Here is a 16,642-nt window from a genome sequence, read left to right as displayed (position 1 = left end):
AATAAAGGAATGTACGTGAAAACACTGGAGGGAGGGAACAATAAAGTCTTCCTATTGTCCCAAAGGCCAGGTTACCACAGCTCTCCTCCCTTCGGCTCTGCCCCTCCCCACCTCCTCCAGTATTCCAGTGGCTTGGTGGGAAAGCAGTGGGGCTCTTCTTGGAAACACCCTTGAGTCAGTGTTGTCCTGTGAGTTGGGGACTATTCAATGAAAGCCTCAGTCTTGGTTAGTCCTGACTAACAAAGAATAAGGGTAATGGAGGCTGACTAATGTGGGATCATTGGATTTAGAGCTGTCCTGGTGAGGAAACTCTGGCCCAGCATCATATGAGTGATAAAGTAGACAAGATGGGATTTGAACACAATTCTCTCCAGAAAGGCTGGATCAGTTCACAACTCCACCAGCAATGCATTAGTGTTCCAATTTGCCCACATCCTCTCCAGCATTTATCGTTTTCCTGTTTTGTCATCTTAGCCAATCTGACTGGTGAGATGTGGTACCTCAGAGTTGTTTTGATTTGCATTTCTCTAATCAATAATGAATTAGAGCATTTCTTCATGTACTTATAGATATCTTTAATTTCTTTCTCTGAAAACTGCCTGTTCATATCCTTTGACCATTTTCAATTGAGGAATGACTTGTATTCTTAAAAATTTGACTCCATTCTCTGTATATTTTAGAAATGAGTCCTTTGTCAGAGATATAGGTAGTAAAGATTCTTTCCCAATTTCCCACTTCCCTCTTAATCTTGGTTACATTGGCTTTGTTTGTACAGAAACTTTTCAATTTCATGTAGTCAAAATTATCCATTTTACATTTTATAATGTTCTCTAATTCTTGTTTAGTCATAAAGTCTTTCCCTCTCCACAAGTCTGATAGGTAAATTATTCCTTGTTTTAGGAGACTGCTTACAGTATCAACCTTTATACCTAGATCATGTACCCATTTAGACTTGATTTTGGTATATGGTGTTAGATAATGGTCTATGCCCAGTTTCTGCCATACTATATTCCACTTTTCCCAGCAGTTTTTGTCAAATAGTGAGTTCTTATCCCAAAAACCAGGGTCTGGGGGTTTATCAAACAATAGATTAGAAGTTAATTAATTAGAAGTTGTTGACTTCTGAATCTCGTGAACACAGTTCTCTACTGTGTGTGTGTGTGTGTGTGTGTGTGTATCCAATACTACAAATCCAGCACTCTTTTCACTATATTATGCTAATGAAGACTTAGGGCTCCAGGTGCCCTGGAATCTTCCTTCAGTTCTAGTTTATACAGTGCCTTCAAATTTGCAGAATATTTTCCTCACAACAGGTAGGAATTTTATATATTGTTACCTCCATTTTATAGATGAGGAAGCTGAAGTTCTCTCGGAGGTAAGGTGATTTTTCCAATGTCACATGGCTAGTAAAGTGTAGAAGGCAGGATTCAAACCCAAGACTCTGATGATTCCAAGTCTTGTGCTCTTTTCCCCACAAGAGGTTGCCTCTTACTACACCTCTGAGTTGTGACTCTTACAGAGACTGATTCAGCCTCTGTTGATCAGGGTTGGGGGAGCTACTTCTAAAGCAGGTCTTTAAACTAGAATTTCCAGACCTTCAAGGAGTTCCAGAGAGGAATTCCAGACCAAGGTAGAAGATATGACTTTCCGTTACCCATAACAAATACAGATATTGCAGACTATTTATTTTTCAAGGACTCTCACTTGACCTCCTCTGTTTCATTCCATCTCATCTTTATACACCTTATGTGATTCTCTACTCCAGCCAAACTCTGATGCTCTTGTGGGGAGTAGGACAATTATAGGCAGATGGAATGGGCTAACAGAAGCCTGCAACAACATTTTTCACTTCTCTTCAGTAATCCACATTCTTTCTCTCTGAAACCTCTTCCTTCAGGAATTTGTTCCCAGTTAATCTCACTTGTCTTCTACATTGTATCCCCTTAGGACTTAGGGACTCAGTGACAATATACCATAATTTCCATGTTTCTTTCTAATTGTGTACTATACTTTCAAGCAACCTAGATTTACATAACAGATACTTCTAGGTAGTGATTCTTACTTTATAGAATTGTTCTTTTTACAAAAAGATTCACTCAGGTTTTTCCAGCTCACCTGCTGCGTTTAAAATAATTCAATTGAGAAAAATTCAGTTTACACAACTATTTAGGAGGTTACTTCCACCTACTATGGACCTTGCTCAGCCTCACTCACCTGAAAAGCCACCCCTTCCCCCTTCTTAGTTCTGGCTATGGTTGGGGGGACCTGGTATTGCCTGGGGATTGTGCCTGGGTCTTACCTGGTCAAAGAGGCTCATGGCCAGGACAGGGAGGGATGTGTAGACCAAGTTGTAGAAAGCTATGAACCACTCATCATAGACTGTCTGCAGAGATACCAAAGTTAAAAATCAGACTAATCTCTCTTTACATATCTCATATGGAGATTCTCCTTTCACTAAAAGCCTAGGGGTGCTTCCATCTTGAGGGTATGACTTTCCTATATTGGCCACACCCTTGGCACAGCTCTGCCTTTCATAGATCTTAACTGGTCAGAAAGCCAATTCCTGATCTAGGTTTTTCCCCCTCAGCTTTCCAGACACTTTTTCCCAAACTGAGAACTTCACCCACTGTGTGGGTGGTAGCTATGTTGAAGGTAGAAGGCAGGCAGGCTTTCAATTTCCTCAAAAACTACTAGGAGACTACATATAGATTTTCCTGGAAGTGTCCAAGGATATCTATCTGGGAATAAAAGAATACTGATTATAAGGCTTATCTCTTGGGGGGAAAGGGAGGGCAAAATAGAAAGGCTTTTGGAGATCTTTGGCAGTACAGACTTGAGCCCTCCCTCCACCTCCCCAATTACCCTCCTTTTTCCAGTGCTCCAAAATTAAATATAACCCATGTAAATGGCTGCTAACCCAGTTCCTCTTTCTTCCTGGACTATTTCTAAATCTGTACAGTTCTACCTTTGGAAAGGATGGGAAAAGTAGCCACCAGAACAGAAGTGGCAAGAAGTATGTTGCCCCTGCATGATTTTTAAGGCCAATTCCTGAATTCAGCAGGTCTTCTCCAAGGACTGTCTAGAAGTTCTTGTGGTAGTAATGAAGATGTAGGAACACCATCCTCTGATTTAGCTTTTTTAGGACATGGAGCTCCATGTTGGAAGTCCAGGGCTGGGCAAAACTGAATGGCCTAATCCACCCTCCTCTCCTACTTATCCCCCCAAGCCCTGCTTTGTACTATCCTAGGGCCTTCATAGGGACTTCTCTGGATTCTGGGAGTTTTCAGATTCAGAAACATTTCAGCTGCAAATGTAGGGAAGTTGATTTTAGTAAGGAACAGGTAATGAGCTTAGGGGAGAGTAAGGGAATTAGGGTAGACCATGGTGGTGTAGATACTGGCGGTAGACAATACTGGTGACTGAACTGAAAGTTCACATTAACATTTGCCCTGATCAGGCTGAAGGCATGTGTGGGAATATTATAACACTGGTGCCTGACTTACCTGTGCAGAGAAGCCGGAGAAGAAGCCATACCAGAAATGCACCAGCGTGAAGGCAAAATTCTTGTAGAAGAAATAGCGAAGGAATTTGCACATCCGGATATAGGACCAACGGCCATGGACCAAGAGTAGGCGCTGCAGAAACTGGAACTGGGCAAAGGAGAAGTCACTGGCAAGCATGGCTTGCATTCCCTCCTGGCCACTGATGCCCACCCCAATGTGGGCAGCTGCAATGAGAACCAAGCAGTTTTTCAGCCATAGCATCTATTTCCAGGGCCCTAGGCTGATTGAGGATGGAAGAGTACTAAAAACATAATGTGGCCCTCACCTGACCCCGCTTAGCACCGTGAGCCCACTCGCTGACAGGGTGACGTATTGTATAGAATGATGAATTTGGCAGTCAGAAAAACTAGGGTTTGACTCCCCTACTAAACTAAGTTTATTTATTAAGCCATAAATAAAATTACCCCTGGTATAGTAGAAGACAAGCTTATCTGATGCACACAGATGATTTTCTTCCTTTTTTTAATGTAGATTTTTTTTCCAGTGGAAAATGAAGAAACTTTTAAGCGCCTCTATATTATTTGTAGGTATTTTCCTCAAATCATAGCACTGAAACACCAGTTTTTGAGGAAGCTTAATTTTTTATCCTTGACAGGAATTGGTCAACTTTTCTGTTTGTTTCTGCTCTACACCATCTTATCAGTTAAAAGGCAGAGACTTGACTATGTCATTTGGCTAGCTAAAAAACTAATTGATTTCAGGATAAAATCCCAATTTCCTATCTGGGTCTTCAAGGCCCCCCACAATTTGGCTCCAACATCTCTCCCTACGCTTATTTTACATTATTCCCCTCAAGTTTAAGTGCTAGATATTTCTCATACTTGGCATTCCATCTGCATTTATTCACACAAGCCATCCCCCAGGCCAAGAAGGGCATGCTTGCCCCCCACTCTCTCTCTTCCCCTCCATGCCCTTCCCCCTTCTATCTTTCAGATTCCCTATCTGCCTTCAAAGTTAGGTCGGTGCCACTTGCTTCCTTTGTTAGTACTACTGGAAGAATAGTAAGGAAGGAAGGGCATCCTGACTCCCCAGACGCCACTTGCCTTTGATCATACTGACATCGTTTGCTCCATCACCGATGGCTAGTGTCACCACACGCTTGTATTTCCTCACTAGTTCTACCACTTGGGCCTTTTGCAGAGGTGTCACACGGCAACAGATGACAGATTTACACATACAAGCTGTCCTTAGCAGCTCCAGCTCCATGTTCTCTAGGGCATAAGCCTGTGGCACCAAAGAAACGTATTTACTTGACATGCTACTTATTAATCCCCTGGCCTCTACCTTTTTTGTGTTCCCCACAGGATAGGCCTCCATACATAAGGGGCTTTATTAGACATTCTCAGTGTGATACAATTCATCAAGCTCTGATCTGCCTTTGAATACTGAACAAGCCAAAAGGACAGGTCTGTGTGCCCTCATTTCTGATCCAACCCAAAGAAAAAAATGTCACGGAATCCTACTGAGGGTGAAACCGATGGGCTGGTTCACAGATAGATACTTCCTGGACTTGGAGAAGTAGATTCTACCTGAAGTTCCTAGGACATGGGGACTACACTAGATGTAGAAACTTTAGATAGAAAGAAGCTTATTCTCAGCTGTTCTCTGAGGGAGGATATTTTCAGAGAAAGGGAAATATTCTAAGCTCTCTCAATTACTTTGGGGTATTACTTGGGAAAGAGAAGGGTGTGTGTATGGCAACAGGTTCCTAAATGGGCTCCCAGAATGAAAAGGAGAGGGGTCACAGCTTCCCACTGCCCACCAGACTGTGGCCATCGATGACTAGGCCGTAGCTACCATTGGCCACTTCTTCAGGCATGATGAAGGTTTTCTTTTCTGATCGGGCAAGGAAGGCAGTTACTGGGTCTGTCCTCAGTAAAGAGCCAGGTTTCATCTTACTTCTTGCTGACCTAAAAGTTAAGAATGGTTGCTCAGAACTGCTCTCTATCTGTATATTCTCCCTGAAATGGCAAAAGTTCCTTCAAGACCCTAGGACCCAAGCCAACCCTAAACTCATGCTTGCCCACCAGTATCTGCTTTCCAAGCCCTTCCTCAGTACTAGTCTCTGTAACACTCCAACTTACCTCTCGTGTCCTTCTAAGAACTTATTTTTTTCTCCCATTCTCCCCTAACCCTTCATACTCTTCCAAATAAATAGTAAAACTTGCCCAACCTTTGCAGTAGGTTCTCCCAATCCTCCATATCACCTCTTTTTCTCAGTACCCAGGGGACCCTAGAGGTCGCCATCCCTATTTTCTCTTTCATATTCCTCTCAACAGCCTAGCCTTCTTCCCCACTTTTTTGTCCTCTTTCTGTAAAAAGGTTCTTCTCAATCTAGCCTTTCCCAGGCTGTACATTTGAGTAAAGTTACACAGGAAGAAGATAGAACCCCTAAGTGCCAATTTGTTGGGCTTACCCAGGACCTGCCCATAGGATGGTAGTAGCGAGGGCTGCCCTCCTGTCAGTACCTGAGTTCCTGCTGGACCATGCTACTCGACTTGGCCTCTATAATGAACACTTCATTCATATCATCAGTTAGTATATTGCAAGAGTAGCCAATGTTCACGGCAGTCTCTGTGGAGAAGGAGATTATGTAGTGAATGAGAAGGGATGTATGGAAGGTACCCAAAGAGACATCTCACGCTCTCTAGTGATCAAGCCAAGTCTATGCTTGGCTAATTATTCCAGAGCTCAGACCTTACTCATTATTCCCTGGTATATAGACTTTTGGATAATGCCCAAGTGCCACCAAGTGACTGACTTAGCTTACCTCTTATAGACAGGCTGTTAAAATTCATCAGTACATTCCTATCAGGTATCCTTCACGAATCCTTCCCTGACTGCCTAAGCACACACTGATTTTTCCCTTTTCTAAAATCCTATAGTAATATTTATAGTCTACATCCTAGCTCAGTATTTCCATGAGTATTAAACACCTATCATTTAGGTTAATGATAGGCTAAGTGCTATGTGGTGTCATATAGCAAAGATGCTCTGGGGAGCATCTTTTCTTCCCCCACATTTATTTGAGGGGTCAGATCTATAAGGAAATAATTTGTCATTGTTATTCAGTCATTTCAATTGTGTCTGATTTTTTGTGCCCCGTTTGGGGTTTTCTTGAAAAAGATAGTAGAGTGTTTTGCCATTTCCTTCTCCAGTTCATTTTACAAATAAGGAAACTAAGGCCAATAGGGTTAAATGATTTGCTCAGGGTTACACAGTAAGTGTCTGAGGCCAGATTTGAACTCAGGAAGATGAGTCGTCTTAACTTTGGGCCAAGTATTCTACCCAATGTGCCACCTTGCTGCTCAGGAAACAATCAGAGACCAATAAAGGGTCAGATTATGTTGTACTGACAATAGGTGTTTTAGACATTCAAGGGAGAGTGGGTCTCTGTGAATCAGAATAGTTGATTGCAAGGAAGAAACAGGATTTTGAGTTGGACCTTAAAAGACGGAAAGGACCCACATGTACAAAAATATTTATAGCAGCTCTTTTTGTGGTGGCCAAGAACTGGAAATCGAGGGGATGCCCATCAATTGGAGAATGGCTAAACAAGCTGTGGTATATGAATGTAATGGAATGCTCTTGTGCTATAAGAAATGATGAACAGGTAGACTTCAGAGGAACCTGGAAAGACTTAAATGAACTAATGCTTAGTGAGGAGAACACTATACACAGTAACAGTCACAGTGTTCGAAGACTGATTTTGATAGACTTAGCCCTTTTCAGCAATGCAAGGACCTAAAACAATTCCAAAGAACACATGATGGAAAATGCCAGTCACATCCAGAGAAAGAACTATGGAAATGGAATGCAGAACAAAGCAGACTATTTCCTTTTTTGTTTTTCTTCTTTCTCATGTATTTTCCCATTTGTTATAATTCTTCTATACAACATGACTAATGTAAAAATGTGTTTAATATGCGGTGGCTACGTAGTGCAGTGAATAGAGCACCAGCCCTGGAGTCAGGTTCAAATCTGGCCTCAGACACTTGACACACTTACTAGCCATGTGACTTTGGGCAAGTCACTTAACCCTTAACCCCAACTGCCCTCCAAAAAGCAAAAAAAAAAATGTGTTTAATAGGAATGTATGTGAGGAGCCCATAGCAAATTGCAAGTTATCTTGGGGAGGGAGGGGGAGAAACCTTAAAACTTATGGAAGTGATTGTTGAAAACTAAAAATAAGTAACTTAATAAAAAATTTCAAAAATTCATTAGTTAAAAAAATAAGATGGAAAGGAGACATTCCAAGCAGGGGGAACAAGATTAGCAAAGGTACAGATTTGTGTCACCTGCAAATCTGATGAGCATATCAAATATGCATTAACCAAGCCACTAATAAAAAAGTTAAACAACACAGACACAAGTCCAGATCCCTAAGGTACTCTACTGGAGATCTCCTCATATGCTGATATTGAACCATTAATTAATTAATAACTATTTGATTTTAGTCATCCAACTAACTTCTGAATCTATCTAATACGATTATCTAATCCACATCTCTCCATCTCCACAACAACAGTATGAGGTACTTTATAAAAAACTTTGCTAAAATCTAGGTGACCTATCCATGGCATTCCACTCATCTACTAGGTTAACAATATTGTAAAAAAAAAAAAAAGAAAATGAGGTCAATCAAGCATGATTGATTCTGGATCTTTGAAATTCTATCTAGATGTTTGCCAGTCAGCTCTCTTTAGTGATACATTCTGTAATCTTTTAAGAATCAGAATTAAGTTCATTGGCCTAACATTTGCAGACTCTGATATTTTCCTTTTATGAAAACTGAGATATCTGCCCTTCCCAAATCTTGTGATACTACTCTTGTTTTCCATGATATTTCATATATTACTGACAATAACTCAGTATTCATATGTGGCAGTTCTTCCAGTAACCAGTTGTGGGAATTGAGTAAACTATACTAACTCCATCCTGGATCTAGCTTGGTATTCAGTTATGGATCTAGTTCAATTTCTGGCTTCATTCAATTATGGGAATAGTGAGAAAACTCTATTGCAGTGTTTGAACCTACCCTTTATAGCTGAAAAGGTGGTCTCTTGCTTAGAGTCCCCTAACTAAGGACCGAGGTTATGCTGTCCAGAAACCCAGTCAGATCCATGTATTGATACAAGGACATCTCAAGCAACCCCTATGTTTTATCTGAAAATTGGTACTTTACTGGTCAGTCAGTTACTGTTTTCTTGTTTCTTTGATTGAATAGACACTTGAGGGGGAGTAGGACACCTCTTTTTTTTTTAATTTCACAGAATTGCACCTATTTGCTCTCATTCTCCCAACTGGGAAAGCTCCTAATCTTTCCTCCAATTAGCAATCAGATTACTTACTTTGTATCCTGGTTCACAGCTTGTTAATCATTTTCTTTTAATGCATAAAAATGTCTATCCTTGTGTTTGGGGTCGAGTGCCAAGCTGAGAAAGGCCTGGTCCTAATTTGTTATGCAACTGGCATGCATTGCTTATTAACTGGTAAGCTCAGAAGCTTGAGCCTTTCTCTCCTTGGTTATTTCAGACTTCACCCATCACACCAAGGATACAGTTCATCTGGGCCAGGTGACTTGAATTCATCAAAGGCAGCTGGGTGCTGTCTTATTATTCTTGAAGCAAAGAGCCTGTGATCAACTGTAATGGGATGGGAATTTGAAGGTCTTCCCTGCCCCTTAATAGACCTAGGGAGGAGTTTGAAGACCTCCACTGTTTCGAAAGTAAACTCTGCCCCTTAATAGGCTGAATGTAATCACGTGGAGCTTGTGATGGAGGGAATTTTCTAAAGGGTGCAGCAGAGCCCATAGGAAGCTTCCCTGCTGTGAAGATAAACTCTGCCCCCTAATAGGCTGAAAACAGTTGCATGGAGCCTATGGCGGGAGGAGTTTCCTGAAGGGAAGCAGAGCCCACAGGAAGCTGGGAGCCAGAGCCAGAGAGACAGTGGGAGAGAGAGGTGCTCAGGCAAGGAGGGAGAGAGGTTTGTGAGTAAATATTGATCTTGCATTGGTTTGTGGGAAGGCTGAAAGATGCTGTGGCTCTCAGTGTTATAATGGCTTCTGAATATCTTTGGTACTAAGATGGAATTGGCTTACTGCTTTTGGGATTGGGTTTTCTGGTGTCAAAATAAATGTTTCAGTTCTACCTCTATCTGGAGAGTTTGGTATATTTTGCAATCACACATCAGATACTTATAGTCATGGTCTTTATCATGATCATGGACACTGTAAATATTACATTGGTGCTATACCAACCCAAGGGAAATGCTCTCTTCTGTTACTTCGAAAAGACTGCCTACTGATCACTGGGAGGAGGTACTAACAATCTTAGAGAAGGGTTATCCAGATAGGAATTAGGTAATGTAGTGGCTATTGTTCTGGAATGTTAAGCCCAAACTATATTTTAACATATTTTAGTCTTTTCCTTGTTCAAGATTCATATGAATGTTATTTTAAGTGATTTGGTGATAGACATGTATGAGGACATAGGGGCTAGGCGGAGTGGGGCAGAGACAATGCCAGTTTGGTCATTTCTGTCCAAGAAGTTAGAAGTGTCTTAGATTTAGAATTAAGTTAAATTGAATAAAAATTCTTTCTGGTAGACTTGTACCTAAAACATAAGAGAATAGTATTAATCTTTTTTTCTTCAATACTTATCCTGGGTATTAAGTCCCTTAGTTATTTTTGTTCAATCATTTCCAGTGTAAATATCATCCTCCTTTGCAAAGAAAATAGAAATGAAATAAAACTGAGCAGCATTGCCCTCTCTGTCTTCCCATTTAATAAAGGCCCTATCCCTTTTTATGATCTTCCTTCCCTCCCCCAATATAGCAAAACAAAAACCCCACCTTCAGCTTCCTGAGTTGTAGTGTTCCTGAAATTTTTATAGGACCGTGTACATTCTTCTATTTCTACTGTGTTCCCTGGCCTTGCTCCCATCTTCTGTACATTTCTTTTGAAAACCTAAGTTGTTTGGCAACTTCCTCCTCCATCCACATTGGTATCTTTGGACAAATCCCATGTTTCCACATCACTGGAATAGTTTCCCTTTCTGTCTTTAGAATTTCATCCTTGAGCACCTCCCATACCTCCTGGCTTGACTTCCCCTGAAGCACTTTTGTCCATGGAATCTTCCCTCTGAACCCTTTGAATTGTGTCTCTTCTTTCAGTTATAGAGAACAATGGCTTGGCTGAGCCAGAAATGTAGAGTACAGTCTTTTTTTTTTTTTTTTAACAGAAAGAGCTCTGCTTTGGGAAGAGTGAACCATTACTCTTAAAAATCAGTTAAAACAGTCTCATACTTGTCAGGGCGTTAATCATCCAAAAAGTAGGGGATGAGGGCTGTGGCCAGGGTAGTGATAATGGGAATGGAAAGGAAGAGTATGGAAGAGAAAAAGTGATGGGACTCGATGAGTGTGTTGGGCAGGATTAAAGAGGGAGAGGAGTCAAAGAACAGATTTTTAAGACTGGGTGATTGCATGAATGGTGGTGGAAAAGAAAAATGAGGCAGTTATGAAGGATGCCAAATTGGGGAAGGGGTGGGGTGTTCTGATACAGATGATAATTTGATCTTGTCCATTTCTGCTTTGAGGTGAGAATAGAACATCCAGGTGGAGCTGCCTGATAGACAGGCAGAAATGCAGGGCCTCTGCCCATGAAGCCATAGTTTTATTTTCTATTCCAAATTAGAATGGACCTTTGTTTCATCCTGCCAGGGGGAGTGGAGTTTACAGCTGAGGCATAGTAGGCCCTTAGTAAGTAACGAGTGATCTGAAGGTGGGTTAGCTTTGGGGGGTTGGGGGGCACTCACTGTTAGTCTGTAGGCTTTTACCTTGCTTGTCTCCAGTCAAAACCCATATGTTAATATTTGCTTTGGTCAGAGTGGCTATTGTCTCAGGCACTCCATCTTGCAACTTGTCTTCAATGGCTGTGGCCCCTATCAGCTGGAAATAAAAAAGCAGGTCTGAATTTATGATAGGCCACTTTAGTCTATATAAGTTCTGTTTCACTGAGATCAAACAAGGATTCTCTTACCCTAGCTCCCCGTCTGTCTAAAAGTTTTAAAACCAGTTTGCCTCCATCCTTTGGCATTCTCTATACCCTGGTCATCTTGGTTTAAATTGTATTCATTGGTATACAGCTATGTTTTGTGAGAGTAGGGCCCTAAGACACTGAGTCTTATTTACCAACTGAAACCTGACTGTTGAAGAGGTTCTGGCTTTTCCTACTAGATTTGGATCTCTTAGAGAACCTGCATAATGGGGAAATTGGGAAATGTCTAACAGTACAGAATTTGGTTCAGTAACCAACATCAATACATTTCTATAATAATAATAATAATAATAATAATAATAGCTAGCGTTTACATAACACCTACAATGTGCCAGGCACTGTGCTAAGCATTTTAAAATATTGTTTCATTTTATCATTTTTACTTTTCAACAACAAAAAAAAGAGCTGAGGCAGAGATAGTGGGAGAAGCCAGATTCACCTTATTTGGCTTCAGAGGTACAGGGGTTAGGAAATAACTTAGTACGGAAAAGCAGTAAAGCTCAGAATTAAAGTGATTATATTATTAGATCATCTAAGGATTTCAGTTATCCAGAAAATTCTGAATTAATTTAGATTTAAGGGATAGTACTTTTCTGATGTTTTCCCAGGATTTTTATTGTAGTGGCTTTGTCAAGGAATCACAGAATCAAGAGTGTTAGAGCTAAAAGAGATCTTAGGGATCATGTAGTACACCACCTTAATTTTACAGATGAGGAAATGGAAAGCCTGCAAGGACTAGGGTATTGATATAACTCATGTAAGCAGTGACCCCTTCTCTTATCTTCCTTCTACTGTTATATGAACCTGACAGATTATAGCCATGGTTTCCCTGACCCCTGAGCCTTCCTTCACAGTCCCTGCTCCCTCAGACCAACCATCATATCTTTTTCAATCTCTTCATAGATTAGTCCTAATTTTTCCTCCCGATTTTCCAGGGAAATGCTGGCTTCATAGTGTTTTCGGCTCCATTTTTGGAATACTTTTTCATCCAGCTCTCGGAAAGCCACAACAAGGGTACGCAAGCCATCACTGGCAAATTCCTGGAAGACATAAGTGTTCCCAGAGAGGGTCAGGACAGAACAGAGGAACAACCAAGGGCCAGAATTTCCCCACCGGCCAGAGGAAAGAGAGAGTGCATGCTTGATGAAGAGAGTCCCTGGATTAGTGTCAGGCAACTTGAGGATTTTAATTCTCTCCACCAACCTCCCAGGAAGAAAGATGTTATAGAATCCAATGTGTTACCATTAATATTATAATATTAGCATTCAGGTTTATGTGCAATGGTTTAAAAAAAAGTGTCTATTATACATATAAGACACATTTAGATGTATATGGTTAGTTATGTCAGTTGATTTGAGAATGGTACCAACAAGACCTAGCTGATGGATTTAATTCCTATGTTAACCAGTTAGACTTAATCTGCTCCTAGACTGATTCCTAACCCCTTTCAACTGTTTTGCTAATGTGGACCCTTGGTCACAAAGACAACAAGGCAAGAACAGATGCAGCTCAATGCTACTGATCCCCATCACTGGAGCCACAAATCAGAATACATGTCCTATGTATCATCTTTGTTTATAAGAGAGCAGCAAAGGTACATGAAAACATTTCTATGTTAATTCTTGTGAACTAGAAAACATTAACTTTATTAAAAGAAGGCAAACAGAAAGAAGCATAATACATTAATTTACTAAGTGTACTTTCTTCTCTGTGGATGTTTATGGGTATATAGCTTTAATCTGTGGCAACAAAGATATGAAGCACATAGGTGTTGAGAGATCTCTGGCATCCCCATATTGTTGGGAAAGAGGTAATAAGGCAGGGAAAAAGTGGAGGCCTAGAGGAAACTTACCTGGGAAGTAAGTGATGATGGTGGCAAAAACTGGTTCTGTGCTGGGCCTGGATATGGGTTCTATATGGGACTGAACATATTCAGCTCTGATATAGGCATGCATATAAGAGTGACAAGCTGACTGCACCTCCTACTTGTGAATTTTCATAGCAAATATTCAATTAGGGGATAGAGGAGCTGCCTTGCTGCCATTCCCTCCTCGAGTCTCAATTTATTTTGCTATGCTCACAACCTTGTAAAGGGGTGGCTGGAACCCAAGCCTGTGTTTTTGCCTCAGGATATGAATTAACCAAACATTAGCATATGCCCGTGAATTACACAACTCTCCTTTATAATCTGAGAATGAAGTTCAATTCCCTGAAGATGATAGCCTGAGCTCTCAAATGCCTTTTATTTGTATGATGAATTTAAGGTCATAGAAACCATCGTAACTCAAGGCTCAACAATAACCTCAAGCTTCTGGACAATAATTACTTTCCCACAGCAATGTATGACACATCAGCTGTGGCTTTGGTACAGGCTAACCTGAAGCTCTACTCATTCTTAAGCTTCAGGTCTAGTCCTGGCTCTGATAATAGCTAATGAAGAAGTCAGAGCCCTCCACTTCCTGTGCCTCAGCTTCCTGATCAACAGAGCTGGATGGAGTACAGCCCAATAGCTGCTATATCCCTAATTTTGAAGGCTGGGGACTGAATAAATAAATTAACCATGACATCTAAGGATCATATGAAGGAACCAGGTATATTTATCCTACAGAAGACTTAGGGGTAGGTATTATAATAGCTATTTTCAAAAATGTGAAGAACTGTCATATAGAAAAAAGCTCATACATGTTACATGTGGCTCAGAGGGCAAAACTAGGAACAGGGTCACACAGGGAGAAAATGCCACTCTATCAGGGAAAATAAGGCATCTATGTGAAGATAAGTCTGCCTTGTGTCTCCCCCAACAGCTTACTGTCATCTGCAGTCCTCCCATAAACTCAGTCCCACAGAGCCCAAGAATTATGACTCCTGTGACAATGAGGCATCAGCAGCAGAAGCCACAGCAGACCTCCTGAAAAGGCAGAAGCTCAATCAGAAGGCAAGCTACTCTTTAACTATCCTCATTCTGCCCTGTCTATCCCTGATTCTTCCAGTTTATCCCCATGCAAATCCCCCAGGAAGAAGACAGTGTCTGCTATGAATGATGACCTCTAGATATGCAGCATCCTGGTCCTTCTCCTGAATTTTCTTGCCCGTCTGGCCTGTTTCTTGGACTCATAAAAAAGTGTGTATCTTCATTGCTCAGGCAGTGAATATGCTGATTTTTTTTGAGCTCTAGTGTGTCAGGTAAATCTTTACCTTCTTGGTTATTCTACCCAAGATAATGTGGACTAGCTGTGGACAGAGTTTTGCTGTTATTTCCCACCATGTAAATAGCCGAATCCATGTGACAATGGATGTACACAACCTTTGACCCCAGATCTAGGCACTCTTCTAGCCCACTTTAGTCCACTGAATCTTGGTCCAGCATCTCACTGACAAAATTTCCAGGAAGGATGGAGGAACTTTCCAGTTTCTTGCCTCAACTACAGTTATTTGTGGTCTTCTAGACTACAAAATTCAGTACAAGTAGTTTGAAAGCAAGATTCCTTCTCAGTTGTTTTACTGATCAGGTAGCCTTCTGGACCATACTGTATATTAATTAGAAAAATTTTGTTAGGACATTTTGAGGACTCCCTGGAGAGTTCTAGTGGGTATCTGAAGACTGTCAATGCAAGGAGGTTGCCAACTAACTGGTCAATTTCTTTAAGCAAGAGAAAAGTTCAAATAATGATTTGATAGGGAAGGGAAGGGGCATAGAATTTAGAAGTGACATGGTAGGGTATCTCTGGGGGTTATAGGCAGCCAGAGGGTAGAAAGAGGTAGCTGGGCCCCTGAAGGAGAAGGTGAAATAGTTATATGAGGAGGAGATGTTTCTCAGAGCTGGAGTTGCCTAAAGGTTTGCCTGTCTTTCTCTGATGAGCAATCCCATTTTTGGATTTATGATGGCAGAGCTATTGTGAAGGGGTGCAGGCTTAAGGAAATCAGTATTTCCTACCTCCTCAAATAGGTAAAATCAGGTTAAAGTGAACTTCAGTGGTAGCCTTGAATGGTAGCTAAGTCATAAAAAAAACATCCTAAGGGAAAATATAGAAAAGAAGGAGGGAAGTAAAGGATTAATTCCATCCTCTTTTCCTTGATGATAGGGATATATACACATATTCATCTATACACACATAAGAGACTCATGTCCTTGTTTAGCACCAACTGCGAGAAGTACGTCTTTTGTGTGTGTGTGTACTCAAAGCAGAAGTACCCTAAGACAGCCTTTGTGTGAATATAGGAGATTGATAGTAAAATTCCCTTTCAGACTGGGTCCCTAACCTCCTACTGGGAAGCAAACAGAGCAAATCTTACTTGGGCATGTATACTTTCAGATACTACTCTCTTCCTGTCCTGAGGACATTTTCCTTCCTCACTTTTTGTGCCAGTGCTTCTCAGTATGTGAGGGTCTGCCCTATGGACTCAGTTACTGATGTTCTAATAGATTATAAACTCCTTAAGGGCAATAACCAGAGCTTATTCATCTTTGTATGAATAACAACCCCAGTGCCTTCTATCATATTCTTCACACAACAGGGAAATATTTGCTTAACTGAACTGAGCTCTCACCCTGCTTTTCACAAAACTCAAGAATCAGAAAGGCTCAGATTGTTTGGTCTTTCTCATTCCCGTAACACATAGAGAGATGTACGTATGGCTATGCAGACACAGAGGCACAAGGAGTAATAAACATAGACATATAGGCATCATACACAATGCATACATCTATGTCTCTGTCTACATACACATACACTCATAAAGATACATACCTGTTCATACAAGCATACATATGTGCACAGACACAGACTCACCAGTTCCCCAAAATACGCATACGTACAGACAATCAGATGCATACAGGATCCATCCAGCTATACTCACATCCAAGTGTTCCATGGTCACATCTTGGAGGGATGTGCAGGATGAGTGGAGTAATTCCCAGATGATGGTGTCAGCTCCCTTGCAGAACAACATGATCTTACCTTCGGGTGTCTGCACTATGAACAAGTAAAACAAGTACCATCATGATCTACATTCTGGTGTGCTA

At 41.0% G+C, this 16,642-nt stretch overlaps 2 protein-coding genes across 2 annotated transcripts in view; both read right to left on the bottom strand.

Annotated features, from left to right (window-relative positions):
- RUSC2 (RUN and SH3 domain containing 2) overlaps window positions 1-16,642 on the bottom strand; it is a 445,432-nt gene that overhangs the window by 120,888 nt on the left and 307,902 nt on the right. The window lies entirely within an intron of this gene.
- Window positions 1-16,642, bottom strand: part of LOC138162689 (phospholipid-transporting ATPase FetA-like) — a 144,052-nt gene that overhangs the window by 4,249 nt on the left and 123,161 nt on the right. Inside the window, exons 18-25 of the mRNA XM_069090062.1 lie at window positions 16,477-16,592; window positions 12,495-12,659; window positions 11,399-11,510; window positions 6,032-6,137; window positions 5,326-5,473; window positions 4,607-4,787; window positions 3,504-3,727; window positions 2,300-2,383 (exon numbers count right to left, since the gene is read on the bottom strand). Coding sequence (XP_068946163.1) covers window positions 2,300-2,383; window positions 3,504-3,727; window positions 4,607-4,787; window positions 5,326-5,473; window positions 6,032-6,137; window positions 11,399-11,510; window positions 12,495-12,659; window positions 16,477-16,592 — 1,136 coding nt within the window. The remainder of the gene's footprint in view (window positions 1-2,299; window positions 2,384-3,503; window positions 3,728-4,606; window positions 4,788-5,325; window positions 5,474-6,031; window positions 6,138-11,398; window positions 11,511-12,494; window positions 12,660-16,476; window positions 16,593-16,642) is intronic.

Source organism: Petaurus breviceps, unplaced genomic scaffold (genome assembly GCF_028583685.1).
Source record: "Petaurus breviceps papuanus isolate PSGF00001 unplaced genomic scaffold, PetGlider_PUasm1.0 120, whole genome shotgun sequence".
In the NCBI taxonomy this organism is placed as follows: domain Eukaryota; kingdom Metazoa; phylum Chordata; class Mammalia; order Diprotodontia; family Petauridae; genus Petaurus; species Petaurus breviceps.
The sequence above is the reverse complement of the archived record's forward strand: the minus strand, read 5'-3'. Positions and strand labels throughout refer to the sequence as shown.